The 19,138-nt window shown below is 37.1% G+C and overlaps 1 protein-coding gene across 12 annotated transcripts in view; it reads right to left on the reverse strand.

The window, feature by feature from the left end:
- The window catches only part of STAU2 (staufen double-stranded RNA binding protein 2), a 333,041-nt gene that overhangs the window by 142,430 nt on the left and 171,473 nt on the right, over positions 1-19,138 (reverse strand). For all 12 annotated transcript variants that reach the window (XM_031669627.1, XM_031669631.1, XM_021942426.2 and 9 more), the window contains one exon: positions 18,477-18,537. In XM_031669627.1, coding sequence (XP_031525487.1) covers positions 18,477-18,537 — 61 coding nt within the window. The remainder of the gene's footprint in view (positions 1-18,476; positions 18,538-19,138) is intronic.

Here is a 19,138-nt window from a genome sequence, read left to right on the forward strand (position 1 = left end):
GGATATTTAGTTTTCCCAGCACCATTTGTTGAAAATGTGGTACCATAACAGCATGGAATACTATGCAGCCACAAAAAAGAATGAGATCATATCCTTTGCAGGGACATGGATGGAGCTGGAGGCCATTATCCTTAGCAAACTAACACAGGAATAGAAAATCAAATACTGCATGTTCTCACTTATAAATAGGAGCTAAATTATGAGAACACATGAACACATAGAGGGGAACACCACACACTGGAGCCTATCGAAGGGTAGAGGGTGGAGGGTGGAAAGAGGTAGAGGATCAGGAAAAATGACTAACAGGTACTAGGCTTCATACCTGGCTGATGAAATAATCTGTATAACAAGCCCCCATGACACAGTTTACATATATAACAAACCTGCACGTGTACCCCTGAACTTAAAAAAAGAAAGTTAAAAAAAAGAAAATATACTCAGTGGGTCCTCAAATAATGTTGTTTTGTTCAACACCATTTTGTTATAATATTGATGAGAAAAAAATCAAATCCCACCTGGGGTCACTGTCTTATGTGGAGTTCTCATGTTCTGCCCATATCTGCATAGGTTTTCTCCAGGTCCTCCAGTTTCATCCCACATTTAAAACATATGCACATTAGGTTCACTGGCAGGTCTAAGTTGTCTCAGTATGAGTGTCGTGTGTGTGTGTGTATGTGTGTGTGTGTGCGCGTGCACATGCATGCACGCACGCACACGTGTCCTGGTATGGAATGGCACCTGTCCAGAGTTGGTTCTTGCCTCTGCTCCCTAAGCTGCTAGAATAGGCTCTGACCAACCTCAATCCTGAACTGGAATAAGTGGGTTAGAAAATGAATGACTAAATGAATATAAATTAATGTAAAATTAAAATCTGTAAAATGCATGATAATCATATAATAGGGTTTGGTTTGTGTCTGTACCCAAATCTCATGTGGAATTGGAATTCCCAGTGTTGGAGGAGGGGCCTGGTGGGAGGTGACTGAATCATGGGGGCGGACTTCCCCCTTGCTGTTCTCCTGATAGAGTTTTCACAAGATCTGCCTGTTTGAAAGTGTGTAGCACCTCTTGCTCTCTCTCTCCTGCTGGCCATGTGAATATGTGCTTGCTTCCCTTTTGGCATCTGCCACAATTGTAAGCTTCCTGAGGCCTTCCCAGAAGCAAAATCCTGAACAGCCTGCAGAACCATTAGCCAATTAAACCCCTTTTCTGTATAAATTACTCAGTCTCAGGTATGTCTTTATAGCACTGCGAGAACAGACGAATACATCATACAAATGCACAACAATAAACAACGCAGTACGAAAGAGTTCAGTGAGCCCACTATATTTGTTATTGTTTGTTTTTGAATTGTGTGGTGGTAGGAAGTACTCCTTACAACTTTCACTTTGCAAACATTTATTCTTCGATTTAACCCACCACCACTATGACTGCCGTCACTCACATTGAGTAAACAATTATCTTGTTTTTATGAAACTTTCTTAATTGTAAGTGTAAGCTCATTATTTATTTCAATGTTTAATACTGCAATTTGGGTCTTTATTGAGAAGTTTGGTGATATTTCTCTAATCACAAATATGTTATAAGAACTTAACTCTTGTTTATATCAATCAACCTATGGTAAAACTGATTTGTTATATGTCATTTCACTTAAAGTAGTGGTTTCTAAGAACCTATCAATGATGTTAAGAAAGAACTTATTGCAATTAATTTTTTTTAATGGTAAAGCAAAAAAAGAAGTCTAATGTTCTGTATTAACACAAAATGTAATAAAGTAAAAACAACAATAGTGCATTGGTAAATGCAGCAGACTAGAGCCCAGCTAACTGGGTTTCAGTTGAGGCAGCAGATATTCTCCTTATCACGTTTTCTTCATTTGTAAAATGAATTAGTCTTAAGGAACTTGAAAATCTCTTTCAGCTCTAATAATCTATGAATCATCTTAACACGAACCAGAAAGCTTGGAATAAAAGAACACACTTGAATAACATCACCCAAAAAGCCTGTTGAGTGTTTTTTAAATTTGACTATTACTAAAGTTTTTAAATCTTAAGAAAAATCAAGTAATGTAGATGGCTGTGTCACTGATGTAATAATAGTTAAAACAAACATTTCACAGTTTCTCAGCCATTTAGTGTTTTTACATGATCCACCCAAATATCAATCTGGTATCTGAAACAATAGTTTGAACATTTTCCATGTAATAAAACATCTTAAATGTTTTATAAAAAATCCTGGTACATGACATATAAAACATTCTTTCAAAATAATGCATACTTAATTTTAGTGGAATTTCTTAAAAACACTATTCTCTTTTTTTCCTTTAATTATCAGCAAATGATATATCTAGAAATAAAGGTGCTGTCTAGTGGCAACTGCAGAGACCCTGGAGTCAGAAGACATGAGTTCAAGTCTTCACTACCTTTAAATAAGAGTGTCTTTAGACCTATTATAAAAACAACTGAGTCTCAATTTTACTGTATATAAAACATGAGGCTGGACATTCTCCAACCTTTTCACACTTAGGACTCCTTATGTTGTTTTTCTTCTATGCATACCATGCTTAAAGGATCTGTCTTTCAGACAGACTGCATTTATTAAGTAATAATAAATCATTTTTCCAAGACTGCCAACCTGAGATTCAGAATATCTTGAGGTCTGAATTCAAATAAAATTCTAACCCAAAGCAAAGCAATCTACTAAGAATAACTGTATTATTTCCATTAGGTTGCTGAAATACTAATTATTCACCATTATTATATTGAGTCCAACAATAACACGCTGAGTATCTCAGGTCTGGATGATACATAAATTCCTAGAATTATAATTGTTATATGTTATAAACTACTCAAAAGATCATTAATACAGTGGGGGGAAAAAGTGAAAATGTAATTCTTTCATTTGCTCAGATACTGAGCGCCAACAATGCCAGATACTGTGCTTTGCTTTTTAAGATTTAAAAAAAAAGGCCTGTAATCCCAGCACTTTGAGAGGCCAAAGCGGGCAGATCACCTCAGGTCAGGAGTTCGAGACTAGCCTGACCAACATGGAGAAACCCCATCTCTACTAAAAACACAAAATTAGCCAGACGTGGTGGCACATGTCTGTAATCTCAACTACTCGGGAGGCTGAGGCAGGAGAATCACTTGAACCCGTGAGGCGGAGGTTGTGGTGAGCCAACATTGCACCATTGCACTCCAGCCTGGGCAACAAGAGCAAAATTCCACCTCAAAAGAAAACCAAAAAAACCAAAGATTTAAATATTTGATATTTTTTTTTCAAATAACACTTGTCTCTTATTTTTTATTTTTTTAAATGAAGTCTCACTCACTCTGTGGCCCAGGCTGCAGTGGTACAACTGTGCTCACTGCAACCTCCACCTCCCAGGTTCAAGCAATTCTCCTGCCTAGGCCTCCTGAGTAGTTGGAATTACAGGCATGTGCCACACCATGCCTGGTAAATTTTCATATTTTTAGTAGAGATGGAGTTTCACCGTGTTGGCCAGGCTGATCTCAAACTCCTGACCTCAAGTAATCTGCCCACCTCAGCCCCCAAAGTGCTGGGATTACAGGCATCCCACCTTTTCTTATTTGCTGGGTTGGGGGGAGTGGGGAGTTGGGTGGGATGGTGGTGTTTATCTTCTATATGGACTCGTCTTTCAAGAAGCAATTTCATCTTTAAAAACTACTGAAATCATCAATAGTATCAAAAAGGGTACAATATAGTGAATAAATACTTTCTAAACAAACGAAAGAATGAATGATGCATTAACATTATACAAATAAGTTTTAGGGAAACTATCCACACTGCCTTCCTGAACCTTAATAGTTTTCAACCATACAGTTAGCTCCCTGTTGCTTCTTTTAGTGCTTCATAATTGATGCTTTGACTACTCTCACACCTCTTATTTCTGTTGCCAAGCAAGGAGATTCTTGTCTTTTCAATTACTTGTATTCCATGTAGTATGTGTAAGAAGATTATAGACCAAGTACATTTTTATTCACATTTGTTTAAACACACATTGCTTTAAACTGACTCATGTTAAAACACAAGAAACACTCAATGATTAAGCTGGGTGCAGTGGCTCATGCCTATAATCTTAACACTTCGGGAAGCCAAGGCAGGACGACTTGAGGCCAGGAGTTTGAGACAAGCCTGAGCAACTCCGCAAGACTTTGTCTCTAGCGGGGGTGGGGGAGAAAAAAAGCTGGGTGTGGTGGCATGTCCCTGTAGAATTAGCTACTTGAAAGGCTCAGGCAAGAGGATCCCTTGAGCCCAGGAGTTCAAGTCTGCAATGAGCTATGATCACGCCACTGCACAACTGACAGAGATTTGCAAACAGAGCGAGACCCTGTCTCAAAAAAAAAAAAAAAAAAAAAAAAAAAGACAACGATTAAAACTGGCACATAAATAGTTAGATGAACAGAGGAGAATAGAAAGTCTGGAATAATGCCAAGTTCATAATCTTAGTATATGGTTTAAGAGTGAAGTCTCATTGCAGTGGGGAATAACGTTGGGTCCATACTTTCAGTATAAATAACAGACAGATCAAGACTTCAACATTTCAAAAAATGAAACTATAAAAGTTCCAGAAGATAATTTAAAAGAAATGTTTTGATTGGAGGTTCCAAGATGGCCAAATAGGAACAGCTCCAGTCTGCAGCTCCCAGCGTCAGTGATGCGGAAGACAGGTGATTTCTGCATTTCCAACCGAGGTACCAGATTCATCTCACTGGGGCTTGTCAGACAGTGGGTGCAGCCCACGGAGGAGGGCGGGGCATCATCTTACCCAGGAAGCACAAGGGGTCAGGGAATTCCCTTTCCTAGCAAAGGGAAGCTGTGACAGACAGTACCTGGAAAATCAGGACACTCCCACCCTAATACTGTGCTTTTCCAAGTCTTAGCAAACGGCTCACCAGGAGATTATATCCTGTGCCTGGCTCAGAGGGTCCCATGCCCACGGAGCCTCACTCACTGCTAGCACAGCAGTCTGAGATCAAACTGCAAGGTGGCAGTGAGGCTGGGGGAGGAGTGTCCGCTACTGCTGAGGCTTGAAAAAAACCAAAGCAGCCAGGAAGCTTGAACTGGGTGGAGCCCACTGCAGCTCAAGGAGGCCAACCTGCCTCTGTACACTCCACCTCTTGGGGCAGGGCATAGCTAAACAAAAGGTAGCAGAAACTTCTGCAGACTTAAACGTCCCTGTCTGACAGCATTAAAGAGAGTACTGGTTCTCCCAGCACAGAGTTTGAGATCTGAGAATGGACAGACTGCCTCCTCAAGTGGGTCCCTGACCTCTGAGTAGCCTAACTGGGAAATACCTCCCAGTAAGGGCCGACTGACACCTCATACATCCGGGTGCCCCCTGAGACGAAGGTTCCAGAGGAAGGATCAGGCAGCAACAGTTACCATTCTGCAATATTTGCTATTCTGCTGACTCTACTGGGATACCCAGGCAAACAGGGTCTGGAGTAGACCTCCAGCAAACTCCAAAAACCTGCAGCTGAGGGTCCTGACTGTTGGAAGGAAAACTAACAAACAGAAAGGACATCCACACCAAAATTCCGCCTGTACGTCACCATGATCAAAGACCAAAGGTAGATAAAACCCCAAAGATGGGGAGAAACCAGAGCAGAAAAGCTGAAAATTCTAAAAATCAGAACGTCTCTTCTCCTCCAAAGGAATGCAGCTCCTGACCAGCAATGGAACAAAGCTGGACAGAGAATGACTTTGACGAGCTGACAGAAGAAGGCTTCAGACGATCAGTAACAACAAACTTCCCCGAGGTAAAGAAGGATGTTTGAATTCATTGCAAAGAAGCTAAAAACCTTGAGAAAAGATTAGACGAATGGCTAACTAGAATGAACACTGTACAGAACACCTTAAATGACTTGATGGAGCTGGAAACCATGGCACAAGAACTATGTGACACATGCATGAGCTTCAGTAGCTGATTTGATTAAGTGGAAGAAAGGGTATCAGTGATTGAAGATCAAATGAATGAAATGAAGTGAGAAGAGAAGTTTAGAGAAAAAAGAGTAAAAAGAAATGAATAAAGCCTCCAAGAAATATGGGACTATGAGAAAAGACCAAATCTACGTCTGATTGGTGTACCTGAAAGTAACAGGGAGAATGAAACCAAGTTGGAAAACACTCTGCAGGATATTATCCAGGAGAACTTCCCTAACCTAGCAAGGCAGGCCAACATTCAAATTCAGGAAATACAGAGAACACCGCAAAGATACTCCTTGAGAAGAGCAACTCCAAGACACATAATTGTCAGATCCACCCAAGTTGAAATGAAGGAAAAAATGTTAAAGGCAGCCAGAGAGAAAGGTCAGGTTACCCAGAAATGGAAGCCCACCAGACTGACAGCACATCTCTCGGAAGAAACTCTCCAAGCCAGAAGAGAGTGGAGGCCAATATTCAACATTCTTAAAGAAAAGATTTTTCAACCCAGAATTTCATATCCAGCCAAACTAGGCTTCATAAGTGAAGGAGAAATAAAATCCTTTACAGACAAACAAATGCTGAGAGATTTTGTCACCACCAGGCCTGCCTTATAAGAGCTCCTGAAGGAAGCACTAAACATGGAAAGGAACAACCGGTACCAGCCATGGCAAAAACATGCCAAATTGTAAAGACCATCGATGCTAGAAAAAACTGTATCAACTAATGAGCAAAATAACCAGCTAACATCGTAACGAGAGGATCAAATTCACACAAAACAATATTAACCTTAAATGTAAATAGGCTAAATGCTCCAATTCAAAGACACAGACTGGCAAATTGGATAAAGAGTCAAGACCCAGCTCACATACAGAGACACACGTAAGCCCAAAATAAAGGGATGGAGGAAGATCTACCAAGCTAATGGAAAACAAAAAAAAAAAGCAGGGGTTGCAATCCTAGTCTCTGATAAAACAGACTTTAAACCAACAAAGATCAAAAGAGACAAAGAAGGCCATGACATAAAGGTAAAGGGATCAATTCAACAAGAAGAGCTAACTATCCTAAATATACATGCATCCAATACAGGAGCACCCAGATTCATAAAGCAATCCCTTAGAGACCTACAAAGAGACTCAGAATCCCACACAATAATAATGGGAGACTTTAACACCCCACTGTCAACATTAGACAGATTAATGAGACAGAAAGTTAACAAGGATATCCAGGACTTGGACTCAGCTCTGCACCAAACAGACCTAATAGACATCTACAGAACTCTCCACTCCAAATCAACAGAATATACATACTTCTCAGCACCACATCACACTTATTCCAAAATTGACCACATAGTTGGAAGTAAAGCACTCCTCAGCAAATGCAAAAGAACAGAAATTATAACAAACTGTCTCTCAGACCACAGTGCAACCAAACTAGAATCCAGGATTAAGAAACTCACTCAAAACCACTCAACTACATGGAAACTGAACAACGTGCTCCTGAATGACTACTGGGTACATAACGAAATGAAGGCAGAAATAAAGATGTTCTTTGAAACCAATGAGAATAAAGACAAAACATACCAGAATCTCTGGGACACATTTAAAGCAGTACGTAGAGGGAAATTTATAGATTAAATGCCCACAAGAGAAAGCAGGAAAGATCTAAAATTGACACCCTAACATCACAATTAAAAGAACTAGAGAAGCAAGAACATACACATTCAAAAGCTATCAGAAGGCAAGAAATAACTAAGATTAGAGCAGAACTAAAGGAGACAGAGACATAAAAAACCCTTCCAGAAATCAATGAATCCAGGAGCTGTTTTGAAAAGATCAACAAAATTGACAGACCGCTAGCAAGACTAATAAAGAAGAAAAGAGAGAAGAATCAAATAGACGCAATAAAAAATGATATCACCACCGATCCTACAGAAATACAAACTACCATCAGAGAATACCATAAATACCTCCATGCAAATACACTGAAAATCTCGAAGAAATGCACAAATTCCTGGACACATACACCCTCCCAAGACTAAACCAGGAAGAAGTTGAATCCCTGAATAGATCAATAACAGGCTCTGAAATTGGGGCAATAATTAATAGCCTACGAACTGAAAAAAGCCCAGGACCAGACGGATTTACAGATGAATTCTACCAGAGGTACAAAGTGGAGCTGGTACCATTTCTTCTGAAACTATTCCAATCAATAGAAAAAGAGGGAATCCTCCCTAACTCATTTTATGAGGCCAACATCATCCTGATACCAAAGCCTGACAGAGATACAACAAAAAAGGAGAATTTTAGACAAACACCCCTGCTGAACATCAATGCAAAAATCCTCAAAAAAATACTGGCAAAGCGAATCCAGCAGCACATCAAAAAGCTTATCCACCATGATCAAGTGGGCTTCATCCCTGGGATGCAAGGCTGGTTCAACATACACAAATCAATAAACATAATCCAGCATATAAACAGAACCAAAGACAAAAACCACATGATTATCTCAATAGATGCAGAAAAGGCCTTCAACAAAATTCAACAGCCTTTCATGCTAAAAACTCTCAATAAATTCGGTATGGATGGAACGTATCTCAAAATAATAAGAGCTATTTATGACAACCCACAGCCAGTATCATACTGAATGGGCAAAAACTGGAAGTATTCCCTTTGAAAACTGGCACAAGATAGGGATGCCCTCTCTCACCACTCCTATTCAACATGGTGTTGGAAGTTCTGGCCAAGGCAATCGGGCAAGAGAAAGAAATAAAGGGTATTCAATTAGGAAAAGAGGAAGTCAAATTGTCCCTGTTTGCAGATGACATGATCGTATATTTAGAAAACCCCATCGTCTCAGCCCAAAATCTCCTTAAGCTGATAAGAAACTTCAGCAAAGTCTCAGGATACAAAATCAACATGCAAAAATCACAAGCATTCCTATACACCAATAACAGAGAGCCAAATCATGAGTGAACTCCCATTCACAATTGCTTCAAAGAGAATAAAATACCTAGGAATCTAACTTACAAGGGATGTGAAGGACCTCTTCAAGGAGAACTACAAACCACTGCTCAACGAAATTAAAGAGGACACAAACAAATGGAAGAACATTCCATGCTCATGGATAGGAAGAACGAATATCATGAAAATGGCCATACTGCCCAAGGTAATTTATAGATTCAACGCCATCCCCATCAGGCTACCAATGACTTTCTTCAAAAATTTGGAAAAAACTACTTTAAAGTTCATATGGAACCAAAAAAGAGCCCACATTGCCAAGACAATCCTAAGCCAAAAGAACAAAGCTGGAGGCATCACGCTACCTGACTTCAAGCTATACTACAAGGCTACAGTAACCAAAACAGCATGGTCCTGGTACCAAAACAGAGATATAGACCAATGGAACAGAACAGAGCCCTCAGAAATAATACCACACATCTACAACCATCTAATCTTTGACAAACCTGACAAAAACAAGAAATGGGGAAAGGATTCCCTATTTAATAAATGGTGCTGGAAAAACTGGCTAGCCATAAGTAGAAAGCTGAAACTGGATCCCTTCCTTAAACCTTATACGAAAATTAATTCAAGAAGGATTAAAGACTTAAATGTTTGACCTAAAACCATAAAAACCCTAGAAGAAAATCTACAATACCATTCAGGACATAGGCATGGGCAAGGACTTCATGACTAAAACACCAAAGCAATGGCAACAAAACCCAAAATTGACAAATGGGATCTAATTAAACTAAAGAGCTTCTGCACAGCAAAAGAAACTACCATCAGAGTGAAGAGGCAACCTGTTGCCTGTTTGGGAGAATGGGAGAAAATATTTACTGTCTACCCGCATGACAAAGGGCTAATATCCAGAATCTACAAGGAACTTAAACACATTTAAAAGAAAAAATCAAACAACTCCATCAAAAAGTGGGCAAAGGATATGAACAGACAACAGACACTTCTCAAAAGCAGATATTTATGCAACAGACACATGGGAAAAATGCTCATCATCACTGGCCATCAGAGAAATGCAAATAAAAACCACAATGAGATACCATCTCACACCAGTTAGAATGGAGATCATTAAAAAGTCAGGAAACAACAGGTGCTGGAGGGGATGTGGAGAAATAGGAACACGTTTACACTGTTGGTGGGACTGTAAACTAGTTCAACCATTGAAGACAGTGTGGCAGTTCCTCAAGGATCTAGAACTAGAAATACCATTTGATCCAGCCATCTCATTACTGGGTATATACCCAAAGGATTATAAATCATGCTACTATAAAGACACATGCACACATAAACTTATTGCGGCACTATTCACAACAGCAAATACTTGGAACCAACCCACATGTCCATCAATGATAGACTGGATTAAGAAAATGTGGCACACATGCATCATGGAATACTATGCAGCCATAAAAAAGGATGAGTTCATGTCCTTTGTAGGGACATGGATGAAGCTGGAAACCATCATTCTCAGCAAACTATCACAAGGATAGAAAACCAAACACCACATGTTCTCACTCATAGGTGGGAACTGAACAATGAGAACACTTGGACACAGGGTGGGGAATATCACACACCAGGGCCTGTCATGGGGTGGGGAGCTGGGGAAGGGATAGCATTAGGAGATATACCTAACGCAAATGATGAGTTAACAGGTGCAGCACACCAACACGGCACATGTATACATATGTAACAAACCTGCAAGCTATGCACATGTACCCTAGAACTTAAAGCATAATTTAAAAATAAACAAATAAATACAATAAAAATAAAAATTTTAATTTCAGAATCAGAAAGGTATTATTAATTATACCTAAATTACACGTGCTATAAAAGGCTATTTTAAAATGTCATTCAAATACATTAAAAAGAAAGGCCAAACCTTAAAAGAAAATTCCATCATAAACATAGAAAACAAAAAAGTAATTTCATGTCATAAAGGCACACAGATGCACATACACAGTTCTACCAAGTTTAAAAAAAAAAAAAAAAGATGAATCAATCTAATTTCTGAATGGACAACCGATATGGTTATGTCATTCACAGAAACAGTATAGAAATGGCTCATAGATCTACCAAATGCATATTTAGTCTCATTCTCAATACGAGAAATGCAAAGTAAAACTATACTATATTTCAACTATCAAATTGGCAAAGATTAAGAACTTTGATGGCATACTGTGTTAATGAAGCTGTAGGGAAACAGGAAGTCTCCCACACTGATGGTAGAGACGTAAACTGGAGTCTACTGACAGTACTATGGCAACATCTATCAAAATTAAAAGGATACATACTCTGTAATGCAGTAATTCCATTTGTAGGAATTTCTCCAACAAATATGCTACTACATATGTAAAATTACTTATGTATGAAGTTTTTACATGGCAAATAATAGGAAAATACTATAAAGAATCTAAATATCCATCAGTGCAAAACTGATTAAATAATAATAAATCCCTATACATATCAATAGGAAAGGATCTTCAGGTCATACTGTTAAGTTTAAAAAAAAAGAAGAAAAAGAAAAACAGGGTAGAACAGCATGTCCAAAAGGCTAGGGGACTGAATAATATGTATTTGAATTTGTTTTTGTGTGTGTGTGTATATATGTGTGTATAAAATGTATATACATTTATATATAAGTATATAAATTATATATATAAATTCTGAGACAATACACACACACAAAAAAAACCATAAGTTACTTACTTGAGGGTCAGGGTGGCCACTGCACTAATGAGGACAAAAAATACGGAAAGCTTTTTGCATTTTTAATTTTTCCCCATTCAAAAACTCAAGTAAAAATAGAAAACGAAAAACAAAATTAATGAAATAGTGGAATTTGAACTAAACTTCAACTAAATTCATTATCAAAAATGAAATTGAAAGTAAAAAAGGATAAAAGATTTCTACTTGTTACAGCACGGGAAATCAGATACTTTGAAGGGCTCTCCCACTATGAAACAACTGGTATTTCTTGTAAATTTGAACTTACACATATCATATTCCATTCCCAGAAACTCTTATACATGTGCACCAGTAGAAATGTTCAAAAATGTTCATATTGTTTATAATCACAAAATCCTGAAAATATCCCAACTGTGGACCAACAGACGAATGGATAAATCATTACAGGATATTCACATAGTGGATGAAATACTTTATGTAACAAAATAAAATAATATTAAATTGCAATCTTAAATAGAGGGGACGGGGTGGGGGGGCGCAGAATTCCAGAGGACAATACACCATATGATGCTATTTTTCTAAAGTTTAAAAAAAAAGCAAAATTAAATAAATATTGATAAGGACTCAAATTTATTTGATGAAATTATGAGGAATAAAGGTTAGGGCGACTACATATAAAATCCAGAGATAGTGGTTACTTCTGCTGGGGGAAGCATAGTGAATGGGGGATATGAAAGAGGAAAACAAAGATGAAGGTATAGTAATGTCTAGTTCTTAAAGTGGGTGGTGGGTTCATGGGTGTTTATTATCTTGCTTCATAACTTATGTAAGTGTTAAATATGTTATGCATCAAACATTGCCTATTTTTCTTTAAAAATCATAGCAGTTAATGTTTCTTCACAAATTGTAATACACTTTAAGATTTTATAAAACTCCATCTTTCTAGACAAACTGAACAAGTAATTAGGAGCATTACCTTTATTTTCTCCTTATGCTTATTGTACAGTTTCTTTGCTAATAGAGAAAAGCAATTAACTAGTTCTTAATACTTCGACTTTGAATTTCTGCAAGATATTTATCTGTGTTATCATTACGACGGTCTGCTCCTAATTTTGAAAATACTAATTTCAAACACCTTTTGATCCCCATAATACCTCTTAGAATACACAGTACATATTCTAAATTCCAGCATACATTTCGGAAACTGAAATTTCATTCAGACTCTGGAAAACTATGTTTCTTCTTCTTTATGTTCAGAAAAGTTTCCTTAAGACTTCAGTATATGGATAATTCTGCTTCCCTAGCTGTTTAAATATAAAATCTATGGCCGGGTGTGGTGGCTGACGCCTGTAATCCCAACACTTTGGGAGGCCAAGGTGGGTGGATCACGAGGTCAGGAGATTGAGACCACCCTGGTTAACACAATGAAATCCTATCTCTACTAAAAATACAAAAAATTAGCCTGGTGTGGTGGCGGGCGCCTGTAGTCCCAGCTACTTGGGAGGCTGAGTCAGGAGAATGGCGTGAACCCGGGAAGCGGAGCTTGCAGTGAGCTGAGATGGCGCCACTGCACTCCAGCCTGGGCGACAGAGCAAGACTCCATCTCATAGAAAAATATATATATATATATGAATGAGATATTTATGTTTAAATGCAGTCAGATTGTGCATTTCAGGCCAAAGTTTGTAAATGTCAGTATTTTAAATATTCTTGATTTTTTTCTGATTATAAAACCAGTGTATGTTCATTATGGAAAACTATTCTATTTTTCCATATGTTTAGTTAAGCTCTAGAAAGACACAGGCCTACATTCTGTATACTCATGGCTAATTCCCTTCAGAATGGCAATAAGTCAGAGTCCTGTCAGCAACATGTGACAGTCTATTTCCCCAACAGTTGGAAGTATCATTTTTAAATCCCTGACAATTTGCGTGGATCAGAAATTTCATAACATTTATCTTTAATCTGCATTTTCCTGATTGCTAAACACTTTTTCATGATTTCTTACCTGCTCTTCTTAATTGTCTTCTTAAGACCTCTGGCTATTGGAGTTTGCCTTTTTTTAAAAAATTGACTTTTATGTGTCCTTTGCATATATTCTATTTGTTGCTATGCTGCAATTTATGCTGTCATTTGCCTTTTTATTTTCTTATGCTGCTCCTTGAACTTGTTTTTAGCATTTATGTATATAAATCCATCTTTTTTACTTTATGGTTTCATCCTTTGTTCTTATGCTTAAAAACACTATCATACTGCAATGAAAAAATGCATCCTAAAAATGCTCATTAAAAAAAAAATGTATCTGATATCTTTTTATGTGGAAAAATGAGTCAAGCAAGTTTTAAAAATCATAACAATTTAAATTCATGAAATCTTTCCTGAGAATATTTCAGAAAGACATGTTATCTGTGCTAATCTGATTAAAAACTTAACTTTCTAATTTCAGATTATTTTTCCTTTAAATCAATGGACCTTTAAAGACAGACTCAACTGGTATGACTAAAACAGAGGCAAGCTTAACACTACCTCTAATCTTCCTTCCTAGATTCAGTAGGCAAGAAAGGAGAATTCTTGTCAATGCAATTTTTTAAAGACTATAGCTTCTCACCACTCAGGTAGGTCTAATATACAGGCATCAATATAAAAGAAGGATGATATCATTCTGAAATATTTGGATCTTTCCTCCTGTGTTCAGGGGAGAAGGAGCAATTCTACCTGCAGTCTCAAATGGACAGCAGTGAGAATGTGTATGTTCCCATTGCTCTCAATTGCTTCAGATAGGCCTCTATTTACAGGACCTTTGTTTGAAAGCAATCAGGTATTCACGGACTGGGATGCCCAGTACAAGTAACCCACCAATCCTTCTAAATAAGACCACTAAAAGCTGGCTACATTCTTACATTTCTAACACATTATTTATGTCGAAATAAATAATTAAGTTGGATCATTCAGCTTTATATTTACATCCAATTGGCTTCAACTGTTCTGTCTCACTACAAAGTGGTTTCTACTATGGGAACCCCAAGGGGAATTTGTTCAGGGAACGCTCTCAAAACACTATTAAAGAAAGTATATATCAATCTATCACCTTAAAAGTCCAACACTTATACACCACCCTTCTATCCCCCGTTCCCCAGCCCCAACAAAAAATAAAAAACACTAGAGGTTCTAAATATAGTACACAGCATTTGGGAAACCAGCAGGCAATCTACCCAATGTCATATCACTGGGACAGGGTAGCCTCCTGGTTTCAGGACGTTCAGTGTTTAATAGTACAGGCATATGAAACAAAAGTGACAAAAATCTTGGTGAGTCAACTAAGATTCTAAAGAGTCAATAAGAATGCTATCCCATCCCACAAGTCTTTGGTCATCTCTAATGAACCTAGAAGTGCCAGCATATTTCACAGGGGCTAAATAAAACTTTTTAAAAGGTTAACGGAAAAATATTTATGTGAAAAATGCTCCGAATAATCTTTTAGTGGGTGGATTCGGCACATACCAGTGAATACCTTTGAGCTTAGTCCAATCTTGAATTAAGCTACGGTTCACCTTTAAGAAACTATAAACCTGCTTTTAAGTAAAAGCCTGTATTAATAAGAAACATGGAATGTGAATACAAAAAGAGATATTATCAGCTGAACTGTATCTAAATATTTTACAAAGTTTTCCAAGAGCCGTCAGTAGATCTTTAAAATTCACGATCTTTTTTTAAAAAAGTTAGTCATTCATCTGTAAAAATCTAGTTTTTTATGTGTATACCAAGCACAAAATTGCCCCATGCTAAACTTAACATAAACCTCACATTACAGAGTTATGTGTTCCTATACTTCAACATAACTATTACAGTGATTCAAAGGATAGAAACACACTTAGAATAGTCTACCTTCTGCTGCATTTCAGTGCAATGAAGAAAGCCTGAGCAGCACCCAAAAATTAGGTCCATATTTTAAATCTGCAGGCAATCAAGCAAGGAAAATAAATTGAGGAACCAGGCTATGTAATCACAATCACTTGCAAAACCATTTAAACTATTTTCTAGTTGTAATTGTTAGCAGTTTCCTATGACTGTAGTCTTTTAAAAAATATCTTCCACTTCAAAAATTAAATGCACATGTACATTAATGTTTTTTGTCTACTTATAGTTAGGTGCTAGCTATGCCAGATTAAAATTCCTTCTTTCCCCTTTCCAATTCTGCATTCCCTTCTTTTCATTTTTGTACATTACGGTTCCAAGCTAATTTCGTATTATTTATCCAAATAATGAGTGGCTAAAAATTTGATCTTTAAAACTACAATTTTGAAGCAATGTAGAGTTTAACAAAACAAACAAACAAAAAACCACAGTGAGCTTGCCATTTCATGATGATAGTGTTTTTCACAAAGGAATATGTTACCTTTTCAGATGTTATTCAAGGATGGTTAATCATTTTATAAATGTTACATAATTAAAGATTCTCAACATTATAAATTAGTATGCATAACTCTTAACAGAGAAAATTGAATAATAAGATGTAAATTGAGTTGTTCAAGGTCAGACAGTATGTCAGTGAGGCAGCCAGCACTGGCAATCTCAAATTCCTGTCTTCCCCCACATGTGCCATGCTCTAACCTTTGCCTGCAAAATGCTAACTCTGGTCTTCTTCACAGGACAGAAATCATTTAGAATACAATTTCAAACTTAAGAAACTGATTAAGAAGTTAACCTAAATATTACCATAATATATGAATTTAAATTAATTTTCAGCTAATTGGTCCATCATCTGAATGATCAATTCCTAAGCACAGCCCAACTTCCTCCTGATGTTGTATTTAAGTGCCATTTAAGGGGACTCAGGTTTCACTTGTGAGAACTAACCCTTGGGGAATGAAACAGCTACTTTTCAGAGCTGGGCTGTCCTTATCCTCTATGGTAACTTGAGGAAGGGACAATCCAGTGTTCATTCGAAGAACTCTTAGAGCAGCTTTCTCATCTCCTTACAGCTGGGAAGGGATAACAGAACATTCTTATTTCAAAGGCTTAATCTGAACCATTGTAGACCAGAAATTCCTAAAGCATTAACCGTCTGGTTAAGTTTTAAGCTGGCTTCAAATAGTTTTCTCACTTCTAACTTTATGTCTCAAGCAAACCTGTTATGCATTCTTACATACTTCTGATCACTTAAACTGGCCTCTTTGTGATATTCCTTCCCATATCTGCACAGGACAGAAGTATCCCCCACTTGTCATCCCATGAGATGTACCCCTTAGTAAGTTAAAAAAAACAAACACATAAAACTAGGGGCCAAAACATCACTGTTTAATGATGGAGCTTGCAGGTTATCTATAAAGAGATTTCATGTTAAAATTGTCAAGTTAATAACTAATTGAAATACATAATGTTTATATTCTTTGAAAAAATATTTAGTGCCAAAATGTAATTATTCAATAATAAGCTATATATTCTTGGTCACCATATGTATGCACAAAACATCTGACAGACAAAAGCATAAGAATGGAATTTCTGGCAAGCCTACAAAGAATAATATCATTTTTATAAAAGAAAAGAGGGAGGAGGCACGGAAGGAAATCAACATTCATTAAGTGCTTACTAGGAAACAGGTACTGTGCTAAGTACTTTACATTAAACTGCAATCAATTTCATGTTGATTATATTCCCTCACCAAAACATTACAAACCAATATATTCAAACATCAAATGAACTGAACACAAACTCCAGGAATCCCGAACTGATTCCATTTTTTCCTTCGGCTATGTGCTAAGGCCATCATATTTATCACCACTATTTATATAGGCCAAGGGCTCAGAAGCACATTAATTTAAATTATTCCCAGAAAGCAACCCCAAAATGCCATTAACTCACTGAAATATTCAAGAGGCTAGTTTTGATAATCCAAGAATTCAATTCTTACGAGTATATTGTGATAAGAATTTGTTACTAATTTCATTATACATCAACAGATGAGCTGCTAATATCAAAGACTAAAACCATGGATTACCATAATTCACAGATTTAAGTTTTTTCAGTGTCCAGAGGTTGTAAAGAAGACAGATAGGGTGGAAATGGGATAGACTGGGTGTTTTCACTAGCCAAATGTTTTGATTCACTGATTTACAGTAAAATGGTCACTTCAGTGAAATAGATGCTTTTCAAGAAGTGAGAGAGGGTATTAAGGAAAAATGTCTAAATGTCCAATGCAAAATATCTTGATCACATACATTTGAAAAAAATCTGTAAACTGAAATTTTTTTTTAACTGTTTGACAATACTGTAAGTGGAACAAAATTAACCAATTTTATTCTTACATTTCTGACATTTCACTTAGTGACCTTAATAAAATATTAAACTTTTAATGACTCAGCAAAACGCAAAAAAATGTTTAGGCAATGTTAAGTGAAAACACAATAAAATTTTATGCATATCATAATTATATAAAAATTTGTGTGCATATAAAAATTGGGAACTTTGAAAGTTGATCTGACAGCATAATCAGCTTATAGATAATTACTTATTTTTCTTATGAAAATTATTTTTATATTTCTATATTTATAATGTTGTTTCAATAAAAATGGCAACTTTAAAAAAGCATGTGATCACTACATGTATTAAATGGCGCTCTGTTTGCAATGGTTTAACTGTGTTAAGTGTATTTGTGTCTCAGTTTTCCAGCTATTCTGTCGGTTCCAGGAAAGCAAACACCAGGACTCCTTTGTACCCTCCACAATACGTAACACAGTCTCTCAGATCTAGATAGACCCAGCCAATCCCAGTGACAGCTAGTCACTGAGCCACTGATGAACACCAAGTGCAGATAACATAAAAATGAGAACTTACTATTATTTGTTGGTTCAGGAAACCCAGGCTTTGGACCACTCCATCCTTTGTTTTCCCCTGTCTGAAAGATTAAATCAAATCAGAGAAACAGGCTTATTCAAAAAGGAAAAACAAAAGGTGACTAATCAATTAAGCAAAGGCAAAGTCCTCTCACATGGTTATTCTGCATATTCTATCTCTGACCCTGGGACAATGGCTACAGAAGAAACTAACATGAAAGGTATCATTTATTCCTCTTCTGCACCTAAATCTACTTCTTACGTCCTTCTGCTTTTGTCTGATCACGTAAATTTATAATTCAAGGCATAAATAACGCCAATATTCAATATATGTATTATATAGAATATAAGCTCTAGCTAGGTGATGAAAAAATAAATCTTTTTTTTTTTTTTTTTGAGACAGAATCTCATTCTGTCGCCCAGGCTAGAGTGCAATGGCTTGGTCTCGGCTCATTGCAACCTCCGCCTCCCAGGTTCAAGGATTCTCCTGCCTCAGCCTCCCGAGTAGCTGGGATTAGAAGTGCCTGCCACAATGTCTGGCTAATTTTTGTATTTTTAGTAGAGATGGGGTTTCGCCATTTTGGCCAGGCTGGTCTCAAACTCCTGACCTCAAATGATCCGCCCGCCTTGGCCTCCCAAAGTGCTGGGATTACAAGCGTGAGC

Source organism: Papio anubis, chromosome 8 (assembly GCF_008728515.1).
Source record: "Papio anubis isolate 15944 chromosome 8, Panubis1.0, whole genome shotgun sequence".
Classification (NCBI taxonomy): domain Eukaryota; kingdom Metazoa; phylum Chordata; class Mammalia; order Primates; family Cercopithecidae; genus Papio; species Papio anubis.